The sequence below is a fragment of the Buteo buteo genome, chromosome 1 (assembly GCF_964188355.1).
Source record: "Buteo buteo chromosome 1, bButBut1.hap1.1, whole genome shotgun sequence".
Lineage (NCBI taxonomy): Eukaryota > Metazoa > Chordata > Aves > Accipitriformes > Accipitridae > Buteo > Buteo buteo.
This window is the reverse complement of record NC_134171.1, coordinates 10,890,840-10,913,948: the sequence shown is the minus strand read 5'-3', so window position 1 is coordinate 10,913,948 and position 23,109 is coordinate 10,890,840. Positions and strand designations below refer to the sequence as shown.

Here is a 23,109-nt window from a genome sequence, read left to right as displayed (position 1 = left end):
ATATTTCCACATTTTGTGAAGCAAACACTCCGGAGAATGACACAAAGCCGCTTGAAGAGAAACAGCCCAAACCCAATTCTTCTCACGCTACCCAAACCAGACACCAGATTTTCGACCTAAACCGGATTTTCAGCCCGTTTTCCTACACCAACACCCCTTCCCCTCTCCCAGGAGGGCGCGGAGCCCGCACCTCAGCGACCGCCCGCCCGCCCGCCCGGGGACCTGAGGGCGGGAGGCCGCACGGCATCTCGGGACTTGTAGTTCCCCGCCCAGCGCGACATGGCGGCGCCGCGAGCTCTGGCGGCTCTGGGTGCAGCGCTCCTCCTTGCCGCTGGCGTCCAGGCCAGCAAGTACTCCCGGGAGGCTAATGAGGGCTTGGCGGCCGCCGGCGCCAAGCGGCGGGAGACGGGGGAGTTTCGGGTGGTGAGGCTGAATCAGGTCTGGGAGAAGGCGCAGCGGGTGAGTGCGGCGGCGCGGGAGGAGCGGGCACGATGGCGGCGCTCTGAGGGGGACCCAGCGTCGGGCTTGGCCGCTTCGGACACGGCTTCCCTGTCAGCCGCCTCAGGGGATGGGGGGCGGCGGGGGCGGCGGCTGGAGCGGGGGACTTGTGTGTGAGGAAAAAACGGAGGCTGTCCGGCCCGGCGTCGCCTCGACAGGCCCCGGCTTGATGCTGGGCCTCTGGGCTGCGGTGGCTTTTGTTTGGTTTTCAGGCCTGGCTGCCCCTGACTGGGAGCTCAGAGCGGGACCCACACAGCCCCGCTCCCTGGGGGTGTCCCAGGCGGCAGGGAACAGCGGTGCTGTGTAAGTTCTTCTCTCAGGTGGTGTCTCCTTCCCCTCTTCTGCCATATGTATCTGTGTCATGGGAAGTGTTGATCTTCCCATGTTTACATCCAGCAGTTAAACCACATGCCCAGGAAGTGGAAGAGAGAGTGAAGTCCCTCTGGTACCATGGAGGATCTGAGACTGGCTCTTGCACTTGCTGGTTGAATGCTGTAGCCCTTTTGTTAAGGAGTGTGGTGCTCTCATCTGTCTGAAGGCGGTGGCCTTAGTTCCTACTTTGCACCAGGCAGGAGCATACTGCACAGGAGAGTAAGAAATCCTCCACCTTGGTGGTTATGTCACCTTCATTTACACCAAGTGATGTAGTCACATGCAGGAGGACCAGCAAGTGGGTAGCACCATTCCCAGATGAGAGCCTTAATTTTGACAGTGATACTTGAGTTCTTCTCACTCTGAGCTAAAAAAACACTTAATTAAAGTGAAAAACTGTCAAAATATTTAATTACAGTGGAAATATTTAATTACAGCTAAGCAGAACAGCTCCAACAGGGGGGGAGGAGCGCACTCCACACCCATATTGATCCCTTAAATATTGTGGAGCATGGAAGTTAGGATCATGGCTGGTAAAGGTTCGGTTCTTTAAGACAAAGAATGTAGTTAATATTAATTCTGGATTTCCTGTATCCCGGATAGATGTTCCCCAGCCTAAACTATTGAATTAGAGGCAGGACATCCCTGGGTTTATTCAAAAAATAGAACCCCTGCCATAGTGCTGCCTCCCAGCGTGCCAAAAGAAGGTATCAAAAATACTCCTTCCTTCAATGGGAGAAGGATGGGATGGGGGATAGGGCAGTGTGTGATAATGAAACTCCAGCTGTGAAGTGACAGCTGAAAAAGAAACAACACAGAGGCTAGAAATAAACTAGAGAGTATTGTTAGTTTCCTCTTATTTTTCCAATTACAGTGTTTTTTCATTTTCATACCTGGATCTTCTGGAATTCGAATTTGAGATGTTTTACATCATCTACGTTAAGATGCTAAAATGTAAAATGAAGTTAACTCTGTCAGAGTAAAGAGCTAAGCTTTAGTAAATTCTATATGTGTAAGCCAGATTTTAAAGAGGCAACAACTACTTGAACTAAATTTGCCACCATCTAAATTTCACTTGTGAGTACAATTGACACCCAGCCTGTGTTCTAGAAAGTGTTTTTTCAGTATGTCTGGGCAAGGTCTGAAATAATAGGAAAACTATGCCTGTGTGTTAGACCTGCTTTGAAATATTTGTGTGTGCCAATGCTGAACTCTTTCCTTCATTTTGGTAGTGGTGGAGATAGTACCGAAAATAAGGAACTCCTTTGTTTTGACATAAAAGATAGATACTGCAGTTCAGCATTGCAACACACAGCTGGATGAGCAGCCCTTCAGAAAGCCCCAATATGTTCCTTAGTGGGAACCAGGAGCTGGCAAGCTAGAATTTCTTCCTGTTTCCCTGAGGAAGGGAGGGAGGGAAGGAGGGTTTGATCTTTCTCCATCATCTCTTTTTGTAGGTACATGTTTTATATAAAAACTCTAAAAAGTTATTTTAATACAAGAGTTCTTCTTAGTCAGACCCTAATTCTATAGTTATTTGAACCAATGACAAATATTATGTAGGTTTCACGAGGTATGTGGTTCGGCCTGCTAGTCTTAACAATCCACTGTGCTGTGGTTGTTGCCATTGGTGTAGTTCTAGCATCGCTTGTTATCTGGGCTTCCTGGCCATCCCATAGCAGCAGTGGGCTCCAGAATCTAGGGCATGTTATGCGTAAAAAATGTGTAGTAAAGAACCCTTTCCTCTCAGGGTGTAGGTAATGATATTGCAGGTAATGACTGTAGCCAGGCGAACAGCAAATTACTTAATTGTTGTAATGTTTCACAGACTTCCAGTGCTTGTTCCCAGAATTGCCAGGTACCTATCTTGGATGTTAATGTCCAGGCAGCATAAGGAATGAGCGTAAGGCACTTGGGGCTTTGTTATTTAATCATTAAACTTAGCTTTTCAGCTCTGCTTCTATTTAGTTATTGCAACATATGACTGATGTTAGTAAAGTGATGTGGAGTCTCACCTGTTGACATTTTTTACCTGTTGTCATTCAGTGTCCTACATGAGATCACTTTGAAGGAAGCAGTTCTTGAACTATATACTTTAAATTAGCCTATGTATTCACTTCTGTGTTATATAAATGGGACAGGCAAGTGGCTTCCAACAGGTTTCAAAGGATTTATAATGTTTAAAAGGACAGTTACTTGAGTTTTATACTAAATTATAATGAGAATCAGAAAAATGTTATTGGAATTGGGAGAAGTTTGAATAGAATCTTTCTTTTTTCCCTTAAGGAACGATGGGCTTAATGTAGTTCCTTAGTTTTTATTAAGAGTTTAAAAAGTTTGATTGATGATGAGATGTCTCCAAATTTTATGTTTAGAACTTCTGATATTCTTCTCTGGAACTTTTAGAAAACACAAAACTGTATGTGTTTATGAGATAGCACTAACTGCAGAGAGTATCTAACAGAAGCTGCATTGTGTAATCTTTTATACAATAGTGTGTCTCTGATGATAAAGTCATACATTTAAAAGTTTGTGTTTTCCTAGTTTTGCAGTAGTTAGGAGCTGAATTAATTGTTATCTAAGTTATTGCCAGTGATTTTTTTTCCTGGATTTGTTCAGCCTAACTGCATATTAAGTCCACACTGCTTGAATGCTAACATAAGAGTACAGAACTACTGAGATAGTTGTCATTTCCTTCACAATTTATAGCAAACTTTTCACTCAGTCTTCCTCCTGAAGCACCAGGGCATAATTCTTGCTGAGCAATGCATTGTTACTTGGAACCACTGCTGCAGTTACGCTCTGGCTGTCCAGGTCATCCTGCTCCAGAAAAGCAAATAAGTACATGATTAAGGTTTTTTGACTTTAGCACATACTAAAAATCGTAAATAAAGTGATTCCTTCTAAGTGCTTAGCTTTTATCAAGCGGTTCCCCAAAAGTAGATAGTAAAGAAGACAATAGGGATGCTCCTTTGCTTAAATATTAGAGGGATCAGAAGTTTTAAAGTGTTCTATACATTTTATATTTACCTGTGATTCTAACTACTCTAGATTTTAGTAAATTATGTCAGTAAGCCAAGTGCAAGATACAGGAAAAAAAATAGTTTAAAAATTAAAATAATTATATTCAGTAGCACAAGACTAATTAATAGCACAGCCTAAGCTGAAAACAGAAACAATAACCTGCATAGGTTCCTGAATTCCTGTCAATAGGAATTTAGTGCATTAGCTCAAAGTAATGACATTTTTCCTAGTTACTGTCAACCTTCTGACACTCAAATGAATGGCTTAATCTTTTCAGTATAATTCTGATGTTTAAAAATAATACTGAGTTCTGAGTCTGTGTTTATTAAACATACTGCTTCCTCACTGAAAATGAGAATTTTTATAATCTGTAATCTGATCTTAATGACACCCTTCACACACACACCCCCCCTTTCAGCAAATAAGCTTGTCCTAGGACATAAAAGCCCAGGTGGTTCAGAGCTGGATCTGAGCTCCCAGGAGCTAGCTGCTCAGTGGTTGGAGGTAGGACTCAAGACAGCTCAGGCAGAACTGTATTGGAAGTCACACTGCTCATGTTTTTTGATCTCCTCTCTTTGGGCTTTTCCTTACCTCACCTTCTTGTTATTAACATGCACGCACGCACACACAAAAGAAGTTCAGAAGCATTAATATCATTTGTTACATTTCTCTGTTTTAAACTGAAGTGTCTAAAATCTGGAAGTTCAGAAGTTCAGGCTCAACTTAGAGCAGTGCTGCTTAGCCAACTGCATGTTAGTCATTGTCTCTGTTCCTGTTTTCTTTGTATTTCACAAAGTTTCAAGCTGACCTATCATTCATTTAAATCTTAATTATTTTTTTTTCCCATAGCTTCAGCCTCAATATCTTATCTTCTTGTTCTGTTACGTGGGACAGGAATACCTCTAGGTTTTGTATGTTTTTAATGCACATAAACCATGTTAAGAAGTAATCTTAGAAAATTTTGCACTTTGATCATAGTAAAAATTGCTGGAGAGGTGGCTCTTTGACCTGCAAGGCCATCCTCAGTGTCCTGGTAGTGTGCAAAACCATACTGACAAATAAAATTTACTGACTCAATATAACTAATGGAGGGTGGTCCACAAGAAAGCACATGTGGTGACAATGACATGTTTGAGAGATTTGGTCGTCACTGCCTTTTGTAAATTAGTGAAACTGAATTGATTTAATCAATTTTATTTTTTTTACATTCTTTGTTATGTGTACTAGACATTTTTAAGGTAGAATAATTTTTAGAAGACGGTCCCATTAAAAGTGGGGGAAAAATCCCATTTAAATATTACTTGAAGGAACACCAAAGAAAGACACAAACTTTTAACCCTTACATAATTTCGCAGTTGTCCAAGTAGCTAAAAAGCTGAGAGAGAAGGCTATGTGATCACTCCCTGTTAACACTAGCATGCTGGGGGGCATAGCCGTGTACATAGGCAAGAGATAATATATATGCAGTGGCTCATACCTTAAGGCCTTTAAATTCAGATGGATACATAGCATTACAGTAAAAGAAAAAAATGCTGTGCTATAGTGGCTACGCCTCTATACTGGCTTCTGAGGTAACACTGCAGCATGAGATGATTCCACATAACTGAATACAAAACTTTCTTTCTTCTTGTTAGCTTCAGCTCTCTGCTGTGAAACTGGCAGAGTTGCACAGTGATCTAAAAATACAAGAAAAGGATGAGCTAAGCTGGAAAAAACTGAAGGCTGAAGGGCTAGATGAAGATGGAGAGAAAGAAGCCAAACTGAGACGCAACTTAAATGGTAAAGTATATCTTTGAAAGAAGCCAAACATAGACATAACTTAAATGGTAAGGTATATCTTTGCAGAAGGAGTTTAAACTTTGCATCAGACACATGCATGGTTAGACACCTGTGTTTGGTTTTGAACCATTAAATAACAGGTTGTCTTTCCAGACACTGAGCACACAAGAGATCTTTGGAGGTTAGTAGGGAGCTGCAGGAGGCTAACAGATTCCTTTGTTCTTGACGTTTTCAGAAGAGGTCATTAAACATGGGAGGCCTGTGTCTTAAACTGTTAGCTTTTGCACTGTGACCTGCAAAATCCAGCTCAACCAGTCAAGGATGTAGCCAATCTCTCATCTTCCATACACCCATAGTTAGTTCTAATGTTTCTCTATCTTCTACTCCCTTGCAGTCATTATGACTAAATATGGAATGAATGGAAAGAAGGACTCTCAGCTAGTTGATACCAACTACATTAAAGACGGTACAGAAAGTGATACACTAGATGATCCAAGACTGGAAAAATTATGGAGCAAGGTGAGTAAGGTTTCCTTCCAGGAACCAGAGAAAGAAATCAGTGTTTCTTCATTGAACTATTGTCTGTGTCTTCTAAGGGCCCCCAGCCTTGGAATTGAATAGCTTTACTACTCTGTTTCTAAGTAGTTGCCAAGCTGCTGTGCTCTGTAGCTCACATCTTTGTGCCCTGAGGGCATCCCACCTATATCCAGGTCACCAGGTGTGGCAGGTTCTCTTTGCCAAAGACAACCCCCACATCAGTCTGCATGGAGGGTAGGGTCCTGGGTCCACCAAGGAGAAACAGATTTCCCTTTGTGTGACTGTTACACTGTGTGGTAGTATACCTGTGGTGTTCTTCCTGGTTTTCTTATTGTAGTTTCTGGGCTTTTTTAAAAAGATGCATTTAAAATAGAACCATTTCATAGACTGTTTAAAAGTGAAATGTATAGTGGGGAGTGTTGAATAAGGACTTTCCCAACCTGGTATTCAAATGAATATTTCCAGGATTTGCATTAATGCATAAAAAATAGAAGGTGTACTGTCAGTCTGGGCAGTTAAAACTGGCAAAGTCATAATCTTCAAAAATTAAATAACTCAAGTTTTAAAAAAACGGGTACTCGGGTAAAGCAGAGAAATCTTACACCAGTCTAGAGCAGTGGTGGTAAAACAGAGAAAAAGATTTGCTGGGTTTTAAAATGTTACTGTAATTAGATACAGCTCTGGCGAGGAACATAATGTCATGTGCTTTGGGGAACAGTAAAGTGCATTAGATAGAAATATTCCCTAAGCAAAAAAAGAGTTTGGGCTGAATAGGTATCAAAAACATTCACTTTTGATCATGCATTAAGTCACCAGATTTGTGGGTAGTGTTCCAGCTGTCTGACCAGTGCTTCCCTAATTGCTAAAAAGTAGTCCAGTGAGGAACAAATCACTGCAGAGCAAGTGCACAGCAGTGATAAAATCTTCACTTGCCAGTAGAGTAAGATTAAGTAAAGACTGTCCTTGGTATCAGGCTGCATTCTTCATGCAAACAGTCCCCTTATAGTTGCATGTGGAGCTGCATGGCCCTTATTTCTGTATTAAATTGTTTCCCATGGAATAGAAATGACAGATGCTTTTCACTGGGTAGTCCATAGCAAGTCTAGCTTTTAAAGTCTGAAGGAAACTTCCTTTCGACAGGGTTAAAGCCACCATATCCGTCGATGCCTAAATCCTGACCTCACGCTAATATAAAGGGATTTAAAACAAAAGATCATAAGGAAAAGTTGGACTTAATAACTTTCTAAATGCAGTGGCAAGTGGGGAGAAGATTTGGCAGTTGAGTGCACTTAAAAGCACTTGGCCTGGAAAGCATAATGAGCTCATGTTTCTTTCAGGCGAAGACCTCTGGGAAGTTCTCTGATGAGGAGTTGGATAAGCTTTGGCGAGAATTTAAGCATCACAAAGAAAAGATTCGTGAATACAATATTCTGCTGGAGACCGTGAGCAGAACAGAAGGTGCCTGAACATTTCTCTGATGTTTCAAGATCAGTACAACTCTTTTCTCTGCCCATCGCCTCCATTGTTTCCAAGTTTCTTTGAAACTCCTAAAGTCTGACATTTCTGTCAGAACTGCTTGCAGATGCTGACATTTCCAGATACTTGTTGGGTTTAGTTCTGCATTAGCTGCCAAAAATCTTGCCAGCTAATGAATGTGTTGCCATTTCAGTTTTCTGATTCTGCCTGCATTTCAAGCAGGGAAGATACCATCAGATTAGCAATGATGGCCATAGTAGTTTACTGGAAATTATGCAGCAAGTATAGATCCACTGCTGCAAAATGTGGTCCTGAAGTCTGCAGAACATGCATGTTTTATCTCACCAGCTGGGAGCCCAAGAGGATATACTTGAATATCTTCGGCAATGAGCCTGGGGTGTATTGAAGCATCGAGGATCTGAATCCAGCTTGCTAAAATTGCTAGAGCCAAAATATTCTAAAGCTTATAGGCAGTTTGATGTTTGCATTGTAAAGTCCAAGCTGGAAGCTGCTGGAAGTCATTTCAACATCAGATGTCCTGACTGGTTCATGAAATGCCCAGGGAAGAGGGCACAGGACTCATCAACCATCCCTATCCCATTTCCTTGGGGTATTGCTAACCTAGGAAAATCGGAACATTTCCTTACTAATATCTCAGCTGGTGGCCAGTAGGAGTTAAAAGGCATTTCTGTAATATCACCCTCCAGAGCACTGAAAGGCATTGATCTTAATATTGACCTGCAAACAGAATTACTGCTTCTTAAAGTATGGTGTTGATGCTCTATTTACACTCAGCTCAAATGCTAAGAACTTATCATCTTTTATTCACCTCAGATTTGGGGGATTTCTGGAGCTTTTGACCTATCTGGATTTGGCCCACAATCAATAACACTTTTCTCCTTCAACAGATATCCACAAAAATGTTATCAACCCATCTGAAGAGAACCTGGTGAAAGAGGAAATCTTGCATAACAAACACAGAGAACTCAAAGAAAAGCTAAGAAGCATCAATCAGGGGTTTGAACGTTTACGTAAAGTCAGTCACCAAGGATATGACACGACCAGTGGTATGATACAATGGTTTTTGTGCTTATTTGGGATTAATTTAATTTAAAAAAAATTAAGAATCAGTGGGCTAGTAATAAGTTGTAGTCACAGTATCACAGTATATGGTGTGACCACAGTGGGCTGAAGAGATACAGCCAGGCTGTTCTATTTAGAAGCCAACACTAGAAGCCTAATGAAAGGATAGGGGCAACCTGTAAAGAGGATAGTTCTGTCTTCCATGCCCACATGAGAAGGGATATTATGCCTTCAGCCCCAGGAGGGCAGGTAAGTGAGACAACATGCAGGGTAAGCAATGCCATTATTCAGTTCCTAGAGTTCCTTTTGCTTTTTAAAAAATCCTTGCTACAGCAATACTATAGTTTTAAGTTAAGTACTTGGATTTTTCTCTCCATTTTCATCTAAATAGACCTATTAGTAATGCAGTGCTTAATATATCTGTGTGTATGTGTGTGAGAAAGCATGCTCATCTTTCATAGCAGCTGGGCATAAAAGTATTGTGTCCAGATTTTCATTTAGTGGTATTTGTTTGTTTAGAATTTGAAGAACCGAGAGTGATTGATCTGTGGGACATGGCCAAATCTGCTAATTTCACTGAGAAAGAACTTGAATCTTTTCGGGTAAGTGAAATTCCAGTTAGAGCTCTTATGGAAAGATATTTTCCCACATAAAGAAACAGTCGATGTTACCCTGAGTGCAGCCACTTCTGTATTGCTCTTCAGACACCATAAAAGAGAGTCATGTTTCTTTCTTAGTATTTCAAATATATAAACATGTATGTAATTAGTCATACACATGGTTCTGTTATCATCAGCAAAATTAAAATTCTGAATCCTGTGAAAGCAAGTGTTGCATATTTTAAATCTCTGAAAGATCAGGCCCTGCTTGTTTGTTTCCAGTACACCAGATTTACCTCCCTTACCCAACGTCTTAATGTAATTACTTCTTTGGGAAGCAGTGTACTCTATATAGCCAACAATTTCCCACTCATGCCCACCTCTTGCACTTCTGACTTCCCCTGTTGGAGCTGTGTTGAACTGACCCAAAAGTACCATGATAAAGACCACTTTTCAAGGAAATATTACAGAAATTAATTCCTGTGGGGTTCACACTGGTTTTATTTAATTCAAATTACATTGAGAAAATGTTCGTTTGGGGTTTTTTTCATCTAACTCTGCCTGTTTGTCAGAATAGATTTTGATTGATAGCATGGAGAAACAACTCTTCAGGGCTTCTTCATGGAGTTGCATGTATTTACGATGTTGTCTTGCCCTCCAAGACGTGGCTAGGGACACCTTGAGCTTCTTTTCTGGGTAAGGTAATCAGAGAGTTTTAACTGCCTGGGGCAGGGATTGAAACCTGTCACTCTTAGATATCAAAGATCCATCTTATTTCTTTTAACTCACATGCAGCCCGATTCTTTTATGAAGAAAACATTTTAATTATACTGATTTCAGTGGCCCTGCTTTTAAGGGTGTCAGAGGAAAGCCCCCTGAAGTCTGCAACAAGGCTTCTCCTGACCTCAGTGGGACATTTTCGTCAGGACTGTACAATTGCATGAGAGGTAAATTTGGCCTTCATATCTGCCCCGATGAAAAAGGAGAACCCAATTCCATAAGCAAGAACACATATCTGCTTATTAATTTTACTGTTTTAGTAGTAATCTTCATTCCTGCAAACCCTCTTCACAAGACGAAACCTGTCTTGTTACTGTGAATGCTGGGACATCCTAACAAAAGTAAGACAGTAAGAATCACGGTGAAACATCTGCCTATGTAAAGAGTCCATGAAAGCAGAATTAAAGAAGTCGTGCTGACTCCATTCAGCCTTGTTTGAGCAGCTGAAGTTTTGTCTTCTCCTGACTGGCCACAGTACACACCTTCATAAGGGTTTCATAATGAAGGACGCAAGTGCTGCTCTGCTGGTACATCATCTGAGAAGAGCAGCTAAAATAATTTATCAGAGCAGTAAAACCCCAAACTAAGGTCCTGAACGGATTATGTAAAACAGACCGGAATGTTCTACAACAAAAGGAAGCTATTTTCTTGTCAGAAATGTTGAAAACAAAACCCCTTTCCTTTAAAAACTGAAGATCTATTACAGTGATGGATTTTTTTATATTTTTAAATTGTCTTGAAATGAGAGGAATTTTGTCAGTCACCAGGACTGAAACACACCAGTGACCAAAATTAAGCGAGCTCTGTCAAACTGGGTTTTCACTGTAGGGTTTGTCTTGAGTTTTTCTGGGTGTAATGCATAGAACTGCTGCCAGAAGTGGCATAACAGTTTGAACTGTTCATATCCTCTTCACAGAGGACGTGTCCTAAGACACAGAGAAACTGAATTTACTGCCTTCAAGTAGCAAAACAAGAGCATGCTTTGGTGGGTAGAGACATTAGTCATTCTTTGGTCCCCCTTGCATTGTGCCAGGTTATCTGAGGACTGTCTCTGATATGTCCCTGAACACCACTGGCCACTGTCTGTAGGGCAAACTAAGAGGGCTTTTGTTTGTTAATTAATTGATCCTATTCCAGATTGATCATAGCAGACTGCAAACCTAGGAAACTTTTAAGTTTGAGCAGAAAATAGCAAATCCAGGACCTGATTTTGAAAAGAGGCGTCTCTTAAAAATTGTCTCCTTCCCCTCAGTCCACTATTCTTATGTATAAACTTCTATTTGGTATTCACTGTATCTTCTCCTAGTACCTCACAGTCTCCTTTTGAGGACTCTGCAATGGGACGTTTTCAGCACCTGCCTTCAAGACTGGGTGTCTGGGTAGTGATGATAGTGTATTGTCTGGACATGCTTAAGAAGCAGGGAACTGAAAAAGCTTTCTGTGCTTGACTTAGTAAAATAGCATTAGGGATGTCTTGGCAAGAAAAGAGAGAGGAAGCCTTGGAAAGAAAGAAAATCCTGTGAAGCTGTGTGTATTTGTTCTTGTAGGAGGAGCTGAAACACTTTGAAGCAAAAATTGAAAAACACCATCATTATCAGAAACAATTAGAGATTTCACACCAGAAACTGAAACATGTAGAGGGAACTGGAGATAAGGATCATCTGAACAGAAACAAAGAGAAATATGCTATGCTGGAAGAAAAGACAAAAGAACTAGGATATAAGGTCTGTATAAGTCCAGTGTACATACATGTTGAAAGCTTAACTCGGTAGTAGAGGGTGTGTAGATTATCCAGTGCTGCTTTACATGCAATTTGAATTACTTCCGGACAGGGAGTTTAAGGCATGCCTGTGCTCCATGTTTAGTACAGGATACGTGTAATTGTTTTTTATAGACCTAATTCTAAAATGCCTGAAATCTCCCTGGTCTCTGCTCTTCCTGTTGTCACATATACTGATAGCAAAATCTGAATACATGATATTGATAATTTCATTGTCTTACTAAAATTTATTTGATATGTTTTGTTTTCCTGCTAGGTAAAGAAGCACTTGCAAGACTTATCCAGCAGAATCTCTCAAGGTCTTCAACACAATGAATTATAAAAATTTGTTCTCCTTCATGGGATCAATCTATTAACACTAAACAGATAATGTGTTTTTTGAATAGGATTTACCAAGGAGTGCTTCTGAAATAGTAAGGATTGAACAGGGTTGTCCTGTAAGAAAATTTTTTTGGTCTGCTTAATTGCCAGGTTTGTATTTGCACTATCAAATTAAATGATTAGATTATGAATTTAAGTTGCACATCTTGGATCATATAAATCTTACATCTGAATCAAGTAACAGCCTTTGAAATAAGCAGTCATGTCAAAAGGAAAAATATGTGAACTCTCAGAGGATTGCTGCTAGTAAAAAAAATATAATCTGATAGTCAGGAAAGTTACTCTGGTCAATGAAAGCAAACACTTAGCTATAGAAAGTTAAAACAGAGGCCAGAGAAGTCTTTTATTTCAATGCCTGGCCTGTTACATTTCCTACTGTTCCTACCGAAGGTAACAAAAATATTTCTACTGACTTTGAGCAGTGGCTCGGAGCTGCACTGTATATGAATCTTTCATGTGAGAGGGTGAGGAAGATTAAGGAGGGCACAAGTATTGAGGTCAATTCACACAATTTTGTTGTAGACTAACACATCAGAAGTTGGTGAATGTATGTGTACAATTATCTTGCTCATGGTTGCTTGGTTTTGTTACACTTAGTCATTAAAAAAATTAAAACAAGATACTGGTGAGGCTTTTTTTTTAATTCCCTCTCATTTAGTGAGAAGTAACAAGACCTGTTTTTTGAGCATGTTGCTTATTCCTTTAAACTAAAGTTCACTCACACATTAGTTTTTAAGACAGGAAGGGTAGTTTTGCACGACAAGAATGTGTCTCTATGTTCCAACTAGACGAAAGGCTTTCTAAAGCAGCTTCTCTCTGAGCATGTATTCCAGTACAATCCCCAGTAAAGATGATTATCACTTTCCCTTTTGAGACCAGATTTTTCTGTTCTGTGTCAGAACTTTGGCAAACATTAGCCATCTGGGTTGAAATTTTCTGTAATAATAATGCCGACCCTTTGTTTCTAAGGAGTGTTTCACATGAAACTGTTCAGGAACAAGGTTAAGGCAGAGGTCCAGTGTAGGTAAATCATTACAGCTGCTTGGTTAAGAAGCAGGCTCTCACACATTGCAGCACTGTAGTGGGCTGTGTGAGGAAGCTGTCCTCGAGCCTCACTTGCCATACCTATTCCATGAGAAATACTGAAGAGATCTATTCAGTTAGAAGCAGCCACTCTATATATTATTTATACAGTTCCTGTGTCCATGTTGGGTTAAAAGCAGTACGAATCTGTACGTAAAGACGGTTTCATAATGTGCAAGTGATCGGAACCAAGACTGTGGTAGCATAAAAATGTAATGTAAGCTAACATTTACTTATATTCCAGAGAATCAGTCCATCACAAGAAACAGGCTACCAGTGATGAATTAGCAGTCACCTTAGAGATGGTTTAATTCATCTAGTTTATAGTGTACATCCCCTTTGTTTAGTAAGCTAAAAAAAGTAAACTCAAAGACAGTTAAAAGGCATTTATGAGAAAACTGGTTTGTTTTTTTCCTAGATGCTACACACATTTTCTTACCCAGACTATCACTTTAAGGGCTGTTCGGCCTTCTTTAACACAGCAATAGCTGCATAGTCTCACAGGTTTATCTTCATCATTATATTTTTTCAATTTTTGAGGTGAATGCAGAATAGAAATGTATTCTGCACTATGTGTGGAAGGTGCAGACTTTGCTATGTCTTTCAGTTTTCCCTTCGGTAGAGTAAGAAATAAATCCATGTACCACAGGTCAGTTTGGTGTTCAGTGGCTGGAGCTTGGATGTGAAGAGGCCCACGCCACTGGCTGCGGGGTGAAGAATTTGAACACATGCGCTAAAGACATCAGCAGAAGAAAGGAACGAAGCAAAGCGCTGAGCAGTTCCTGCTCAGCAATCCTAGCTGGGTAGTACGAGAACGGAAAAGCTTTAACTGAGCACGTTCAGATACTGCTGCTGGGGGGAATCTGTTGCACAAGGGAAAGCAACGTGAGTATATCAGCCTACAATAAACACGGGCAGAGTAGCTGTATGCTCCGCACAAGAGGGCATAGTACAGGGTGCTGGATTCACAGAACACATCACCAGGGTCAGATCAGCAGTAGTAATGGTTGTTTCCAAGTGCAGAGCTGCTTCGGCACAGGCTGTAAACAGGTGATGTCTGTACCATGCGGTGGTGGCCGTACCACTTCTTTACCCACCACACCATGACAGTAATCGGGCTCAAAGGCCAGGTCGGCTCCAGCAGAGAGAGCACTTGGCAAGGGCTTCAATGTACAAGAGACTGACAAAATATTTATGTGTCACGGTAATTTCAAATTAGGAACAAGTCACAGATCATCAGTGGCAAAGGTTGGAGACAGAGGTCACCACAGTCACCTCACGTTAGTTATTTAACATAGCTGTTAATGAGTCATCAGGCCCAAAGATTGTTCATGCAAACCTAGAGAAGAAAAAAATACTAAACAGCGGTGGTTGCTGCCCTTGAATCCAACTTCCTCCAGAAAGTGTAGCTGAGTTAGAGTGTGCAACAGCACAGAGAAGACAGTGCACAATGTCTGATTTCACTCCTGTTTCTGTAGTCTTCACCTTACACACATCAGTATTTGTACAAGTCAGTTAATTATTGCAGTTTTTAAACCTCCAAAGATAATTCATGTAGCCAAAATAACAAGAGTGGGTTGTTTTTGAGACATTAAAGATTAAATAGCTTGAATCACTACTCTTGTGTTTCTGTAAATAGCTACAAAAATTCAAAGCCAAGAGAAAGGGTATAAATGAAATATGACTGCAGTCCTGTACCTAGTGAAAGGTGAGTAATGGAGTTCATAGGTGAGACTGCATGGAAGAGACACCTGAATAGGAAGGAACTAACAGCTTTTAAACAGTGGTTGAACCTTCTCCTCTTCCTTAACTGGTATTTTATCTGATCCTTTTGTAATTATTCAGATTACCAAGTTTTTTAAGCCACACTGAGAAACAATTTGAAATAAAAAAGTGGGAGCAGAAGAAGGAGGAAAGAACTGTATTTAGGGGGGGGGGGGGGGCAGGGGGGGAAGATCAGAACATTTTATGCTTTATATGGTCTGTAAAATCCTGCCCTGAAAAAGAACCTCAATTTAAATAAACATGTCAGTGATTTCACATAGGACAGATTTTATTTATTGAACAGGTTGGGGGTGGAAATGAGAGGGAAATAAATACTCAAGGCATTAAATAGAACAAAAATAACTAAGTCTTTCTTAAAATAAACACTATGTCCTACATGCTGGTAGAGGAGCTCAGGTCGCATCATTCTACCCAGACAAATAAGGAGCAGCCACTATGGCAGATGCATTGCTGTCATGATTTCCCCTCTACCCTCCCAAGGGATTTTGATGCCTAATGAATCAGGCGATAGCCAGAGTATCTAACTTCACCAAGTAGAGATCACTTACATTTTGTAAGCTGAGGTGCGGTCTGACTTTCCAGCCCCACCTGCCAGTAGTGACCCAGTTGCTGCAGGTGTGGATCTCGGTGCTCAGGAGCTGAAGGAAGCAGGACCCTCGGAAGGGCTCTCCTGCTTGCTGTGTGCCAGGTTCCCTCTGCGGGGCTCCCGCTAACCAGGGGAATGCGGCTTTTGCACAAAAGGTGACGGGGAGCAAGAGACAGAGAGACCAGCTTAGCTTCCAGGAGGCGGCTGCCTCGACGGCTGATCTTGGCTGAGCATTTAGACAGTCTTCAAGCCCTGACTGGGGAGCAGAAGGCAGCTCCCAAGCTCCCAGCTCAAGAACACGAAGCAAGCCTGTGTGTACGCTGCCTGGACCCCAGCACACAGGTTCTGCAGCTCTGCTTAAGCAGGCATCTCGCCCCGATGGCCCTAGGCCCAGCCTAGGGACCTGGCAGGGGCCCTAACATCTTGTTTTCAGTTCTGCCATTTTCTCAATACGTGAGTTTAGGTGAATTGGTGCAGTTACACTCCATGAAAGAATGTAGGTCCCCAGCCAGGATCCAGCATGCCACGGTGCCCAGAAACCAGAGCATTGCACTGGGAGCCAGGCTGCTGAGAGCTCCTCTGCCGGCCCTAACCCCGGACCACATGTCAAAAGCCCCAGGACAGCGTTCAGCTCCGGACTAACCCAGACAGAGGTAACACACAGTTCACAACATACCCAACATCCACAGAACTTCCCTGTCATCATTTGGCATGGCTTTGGAGAGCTATTTGGGGTTGGGGTCGGTTTGTTTGAAAAGGTGCCATTTCACATACAAAAATCTACCAGTACACAGGCAGTTCTAAAACAATTTTAAAATATAATTTCTCTTGCCATAGCATTTAATTAGAATACAAGAAATAAATAAAAAAGTCATGAAACACAAGTCAATAAATAGAATAGACCATTGCTTTCAGTACCAACCCCTGTGACAGAGAACAGGTAGCTACCAAAGACCACATTTTCCATATATGCTATGTTATCTAACAAACAGCTTCTAAATACCAGAATCAACATTTCCAAATACAACACACAGTTAACATGTATTTCAGGCCATTCACTTAGCACCTTTTGGGAAGCAGGTTGTCAATCTACAGAAAAGAAAGACTGTATGGATTTCTTTTACTTGTATCCACAGTCATAAAATGGAAGCGTTCATAAAAACTGTCCACTTGAGCCAAAATAAATGTATAAACTTTCTTCCACAGTACGTATTTCAAGTTCAGCCCTATTTGGTACAGAACAATTGTAACCCAAATGCTTTTATCGCTAGCCCTTAATGCACTTTCATATCCAAATCTTCATGTATATTATCCTACCACTCAACAAAAGAGCACTCTCCTGAATCAAAAAGAAAACAGTACACAAATCTTCATGCTTAACACATGAACATAAAAACAATGGGTACGTTAATACAACATGTAGGTATTTTCTTCTGTCACTGATGTGTTAACTTATCAGAAAGCTGCACACGTCCATTTTAATAAAAGTAATCATTTTCAGTTGCCTGTCAATAACTGGCCTGCTGTAACTAAACCTGGTGATTTCTGTAGGGCAAAGTGAGTGCTGAATCACTTTGAAATAAGCCTCCTACTAAAATAAAATGCTATTTAATGTTCTGCTGTTATAATTTTCCAGGCAACTTGCTTTAAAGAGGGAAGGGAGCTACATTATTTTAAGAAGAAAAACACTGAGAACTGGAAACCTGCAGATGAAACCCAATCATTTGCAGTGCTTGGCATTATATCCAGGAGTCTAACTTCAAAATTCAAATCTCAGTTTCTAATTCAAGAGGACATTTGAACCAGAACCATTAACTAAATGGTCCTTCAATGGGGAAAGAGTACATTCTCCAACCTCAATTCAGATTCAAGTTCTGGGACTCTTGTTTACAATTCCAAATATGCCCAGTCACAGTGTAAAGATTCTTCATTCACACCAGTTCCTGGGGCCGCTGATGATCTAGTATTTGTTCTGTTTTCAAGTTCAAGAAAACAAAGCGGAGTGAGAACTATGTGCAAAAAGTGACATCTCCAAAAGAAGAGATTTCCATGACAAGAGCTCAGCAATTAGGGGTTACTGCTCATTTCAGTTCAACAGCAGACCACTAGCAGTGGGAAATGCACCAAGTTTCTCCCGATCTTTGTTAGGAATTTTTCAGGTTAGACCTTTCTCCTAATATGTACCAGACACAAATTCTTACACAAAACCCACATTCCAACAGTGTGAACACCTTCCACACAGGTAAATGCAGCCTGAAGCGCTCAAGTTACCCTTCCCAAAGCCTTTCCTCAAGCAGCTAATAACCACAATCTGTACGGGATACATATGTCTTAGTGTTTGCATTAGCCTCAGTTTGCTGGTGTCGCCTAACCCTTACCACTGATCGATTGTTTCAGGTCTTGTGCATACTGACCCTCATTCCCCTGCAGAGGAATGAGCTTTGCAGACCTGCAAAACAGTTTTCATTCATGACTAGTTATTAATTCAGGGTAAGAATGTCCAGAGACATTCTTAGGAATTGTTTTCCTTCTCATTTTATTGCCATCTGTATAAACAGCGATGCTAGAAGTTTTGAAAGAAAAAAACAGCCAGCATAACCCAATCAGACACTCAGAAGTCCAAATCAAAGTACTGCTGCGGTACATATCTAGGATTACAGAAGAAAGAGGAGAGAGCGTATTTAGCCACAAGCATACAGTGAGAATAAACATGAATTCTCTTGAGCTCCTTCAAACCAAGGAAGAGAGCAACTCATCCTATTCAGTTTTGACCACTTACAGCTTTCCAGTGACACAGCGGAGACCGAGAGCAGGGGTAGGTAGTTTGGCGTTTTCGCATTGACAACCTTGGCCACCAGGTTTTGTTTTATCCAGTTACTTCTGGCTCTTCCTGCACTGCTGAGGGCAAGCAGCATGCTGATAGACAGAGAGACAGGGGCACTGTCACAGCCCAAACCGACGGTGTGGCCAGCTGCAGGCTGTAACATCCCGCACCGTCACAGTTCCCCGACCAGATGGACAGCAGTGAGAGGGTCTAAACACGTTAAACGTTGTCAGTGTAAAGGAGGGCTTGGCCAGAGGTGCATACACTGGAAAGAGTATCTGGTGTCAGCAAAGCTCCAAAGCAGCCCACCCAGGACTTCAAATCCAGTCACGGCAGGACACGCATTCTCACAGCTGTCACTTGTGGTCACTAGTATCATGCATTCACCGTAAAAAGCAGAGAGATGGCAAAAATTCATCTAAGACCTGTTCCCGGGCTTTCAACAGACCTGATCCATCTCTAGCAAATTTCCCAGCTATTGTAAATAACTCTGATATAGCTAAATGCAGAATTAGGTGCCCTTCATGTCAAGTTAGGGCAGTCTCTGCTTCATAGCAGGGCCCAGCTCCCACCACCCCTCGCCCAACGTACATACTAAGCTTTCATATACTTTCCAGAGAGGAGAAAAGCCCGACATGGAGAATAATTCTGTCCAAGGTCTAGACCTTATATACAGTACAAGCTTGAACCGTTTGCATGACTTGATGCAAAGGCAACGAGACATACGCTGTCACTCATGGAGCACAACAGTCTGCTTCTTTAGAGTGGACGCCGGCATTTAACCATCCCACAGTTACCACTCCTTCCCAGTAGAGACAGTGCCAGCTCATCTTCTGCTTGACCAAGGACACAACCGCAACCTCGGCCTGTTCCAGGAAACTCCCCTTCCTTGCTACAACCACACTGTGTACCAGAAGCACCAATCCAGCCAGCAGGTCTCCAGCACTGGCCCAAACTACATTTGCCAGACTCATACACTTCTGCCACCCTGTCGCTGCCCTTCTTCTGTCAGTACAACAGCTGGCAAAGGACAACTGTTGCTTTCCAGCTCTCTGCTGACACCTACCTACTTCTCCATCAAATTCCCAATATGAATTTTTCCTGTGCTTCTCAATCTGTGTCCAGTACTGCTGACCGTTGGTAGTAAAAGGACAAAGTGTTACAGCAGCCAAAGGCAGGCCACAGGGTACAGCTTCCAACTGTAGCAGAGATGTGGATGTGTGATTAATTAAGCAATTCATTACATAATAAAACTTCGGTATCCAAAGGCCAGATTCCTTTCCGAGCATGCAATCTGCTCTATTTTCTGTATATGAACTATCCATAAATTGGCAGCTCAGCCCACAGATGACTAAAATTTAACTTATACAATAGCAGATGCTATGGCTTTTTTTTTTTTTTTTTTTTTAGGGATTTCACAACAGTATAATGTAACGTAGAGACAAATTACTGTCATGCTAAATCGGCTTTCTGATCCCACCCCCCCACTGTGCATTCCTCAAATAAGTTGACACTTATTATTTCGGTAAAAGGGTGATGTTACATACGCCTCTGTGTACACAGTGGGATAAAAAATCTGAATTATTTCTAGATGCTCTGATGCAGACAAATGTTTGAAAGCAAGTAGGTTTTAAAGTTAACTTTCACTCACCCTAAAGTTTTTACTAAACTCAAAGTTTACTTGGCAGTTACACTTTCCTAAACCTGCACACTGTCTTCTAAAGCTGTTTATTGTGTGAGAATCCAGGACGTGAATTACATGTATTTCCCTGTCACTTGCATTCCAGCCTTTCAAAGAAAAGTCCTTAGGAGAGTCGTTTTTAGTCTGTAACCAACTGGTCATCACTGTTCTAAGCCTCAGTGTGAGGCTACCCTGAAACCTGTTATCTTTAGAACAGAATAGACTAGACTATTTCAGTTGGAAGGGACCTACAATGATCATGTAGTCCAACTGCCTGACCACTTCAGGGCTGACCAAAAGTTAAAGCATGTTGTGAAGGGCATTGTCCAAATGCCTCTTAAACAATGACCAGCCTGGGGCATCGGCCACCTCTCCAGGAAGCCTGTTCCAGGGTTTGACCGCCCTCTCGGTGAAGAAATGCTGCCTGATGTCCAGTCTCGATCTGCCCTTGTGCAGTTTTGAGCCGTTCCCAGGCGTCCTGTCCCTGGATCCCAGGGAGAAGAGCTCAGCAGCTCCTTCTCCATGTCCAAAGCTGCAGAGAGCAAGGGGGTCACCCCTCAGCCTCCTTTTCTCCAAACTAGACAAACTCAGTGTCCTCGGCCGCTCCTCACAGCACATTCCTTCCAGCCCTTTCACCAGCTTCGTTGCTCTTTTCGGGACGCATTCAAGGACCTTCACATCCTTCTTAAATTGTGGAGCCCACAGCAGCACGCGGTACTCGAGGTGAGGCCGCACCAAAGCTGCGTACAGCAGGACAACCGCCCTTCTGAGCGGCTGGTTATATATACGGTGTTTGATGCACCCCAGGATGGGGTTTGCCCTCTCGGCTGCCGGGGCACGCTGCTGTCGGCCGGCACCCCCAGATCCCTTTCTGCAGGGCTGCTCTCCCGCCACTCCTCTCCCCATTTATACTTGTGCCCCTTGGCGTTACTCCATCCTAGGTGCACAATCCAGCATTCCTGCTGGACTTGTTAAATTTCATCCCATTAACCATAGCCCAGTGCTCCAATCTAGGTAGATCCCTCTGCAAGGCCTCTTGTCCCTCAAGAGGGTCAACAGCACCTCCCCGTTTGGTGTCATCAGCAAACTTGCTAATGGTGCGTTCAACTCCCGCACCCAGATCGTTGATCAATACATTTACCAGAACCGGCCCTAGGACTGAGCCCCGAGGAACACCGCTGGTGACCGGTCACCAGCCAGATGTAGCCCCACTCACTACAACCCTTTGTGCTCTGCCCTTCAGCCAGTTCTTCACCCAGCGCACCACGAACCTGCTCATCCCACAGCTGGACAACTTGTCCAGAAGGATGCTGTGAGGGACGGTATCAAAAGCCTTACTAAAATCCAGGAAACTACATCCGCTGCCTTCCCTTCCCTTCATCCACGAGGCGGGTGACCTTATCATAGAAGAATATCAAATTGGTTAAATAGGAATTTCCCTTTGTGAACCCGCGTTGACTGTGCCTGGTGATTGCATTGTTCTTTAAATGCCTTTCAATCATATTCAGTATCATCTTCTCCATCATTTTTCCAGGAACTGAGGTTAGACTAACAGGTCTGTAGTTCCCTGGGGCTTCCCTCGTGCCCTTTTTGAGTTTGGAATAATAACACCGGATAGCTTCCAGTCAGCGGGGACATCCCCAGACTCCCAAGACCTTTGGCAGATGATCGAGGGGTCCTGCCGTAATATCCGCTAGCTCCTTCAGTACTCTGGGATGAATCCCATCAGGCCCCAGGGACTCATGAACATTCAGTTGATACACCTGGTCAAGGAAAGCATAAAACTGAACTCATCAGAACCCATCCAAATTTTTAAAAAATGGCACTTTTCCTTAATTCCACTCACCTACACTGAAAAGACATGTTTGCAGAGCTACTCCTTAGGAATTTCCCTTTGATAATTTCTAATTCTTCCACCCTTACTCTGCTTTGTTTGTTCTTACTGCTGTATGATGTTAAATTAACATTTCCTTTCAACCTAGATTGCAAAATAATGTTTGTGTGACTGGCCAAATGAGAGCTGAGGATCTTGCCAGATAAAAGGTGACATCAAAATATAACAGCACTGTCATCTGAAAAAAATGCACAATTTTAACAGAAATGAGAGGCTAGTAACCCATAAAATTCCGTGTCTTCTTCCTGTGGTCATTTTAGCAACAGCATGTGTGTTATCCCAGAAAAACTAGAAAAGGTACTTACCAAAGGGTGCATGTTTCAGAATCTCATAAAAAAATGTAATCACTCATAATTCAAAGTCGAGTATAGTTTTCCAAGCTACACTAATTAAAACTGTTTTGTTTACAGCAGAGAGGAAAATGAGAAATTTTTCCAAGCTATTTGCTAAAAACAACTCTTGGGGCAGATTTTCGCACACATTTAGATGCCTAAAGACACCTACTGGCATTTTCCACAATTAGGTGCCGGAGTGCTATTAAAACCCAGACAACTATTTGCATTGTTGGGCAATTAAATGCCTCCAAACTCCAGCCATCCATCCTGCAACACATGTTAACTTGGAGAAATTCCATCACCCAAATACTTGCATATAAAAATGTTCCATAACAGCTTATGAACAACGCCATAAAACCCACTGAAGTAGTAGTTACATTTGGCAGTAACTTACTGAGTAGGGCTACCAGAAAGAAAGAGGTATGTACACAACACACCAACGGTTATGCCCAAACACTGCACTTGCTGACAGCGTGTTTTCTTATCACTGAGAGCCCTGCCCCCAAACTGGCACTTCTGCCATGTTGAAGTACTTCAAGAACATCTTACAGAAGTATCAGCCACATCACATTGTTTTGTTCTTCTGGTAAATGATTCCTCATACTCCTGGTA

At 42.1% G+C, this 23,109-nt stretch overlaps 1 protein-coding gene across 1 annotated transcript; it reads left to right on the top strand.

The window, feature by feature from the left end:
• Nucleotides 1–250: 250 nt before the first annotated feature.
• Nucleotides 251–12,929, top strand: LRPAP1 (LDL receptor related protein associated protein 1). The gene is made up of 8 exons (XM_075022431.1): nt 251–459; nt 5,529–5,673; nt 6,068–6,192; nt 7,548–7,668; nt 8,595–8,753; nt 9,289–9,371; nt 11,696–11,872; nt 12,185–12,929. Exons 1-8 carry the CDS (start codon nt 280–282, stop codon nt 12,248–12,250), a joined length of 1,056 nt encoding a protein of 351 aa, XP_074878532.1. The 5' UTR covers nt 251–279; the 3' UTR covers nt 12,251–12,929.
• Nucleotides 12,930–23,109: the final 10,180 nt, after the last annotated feature.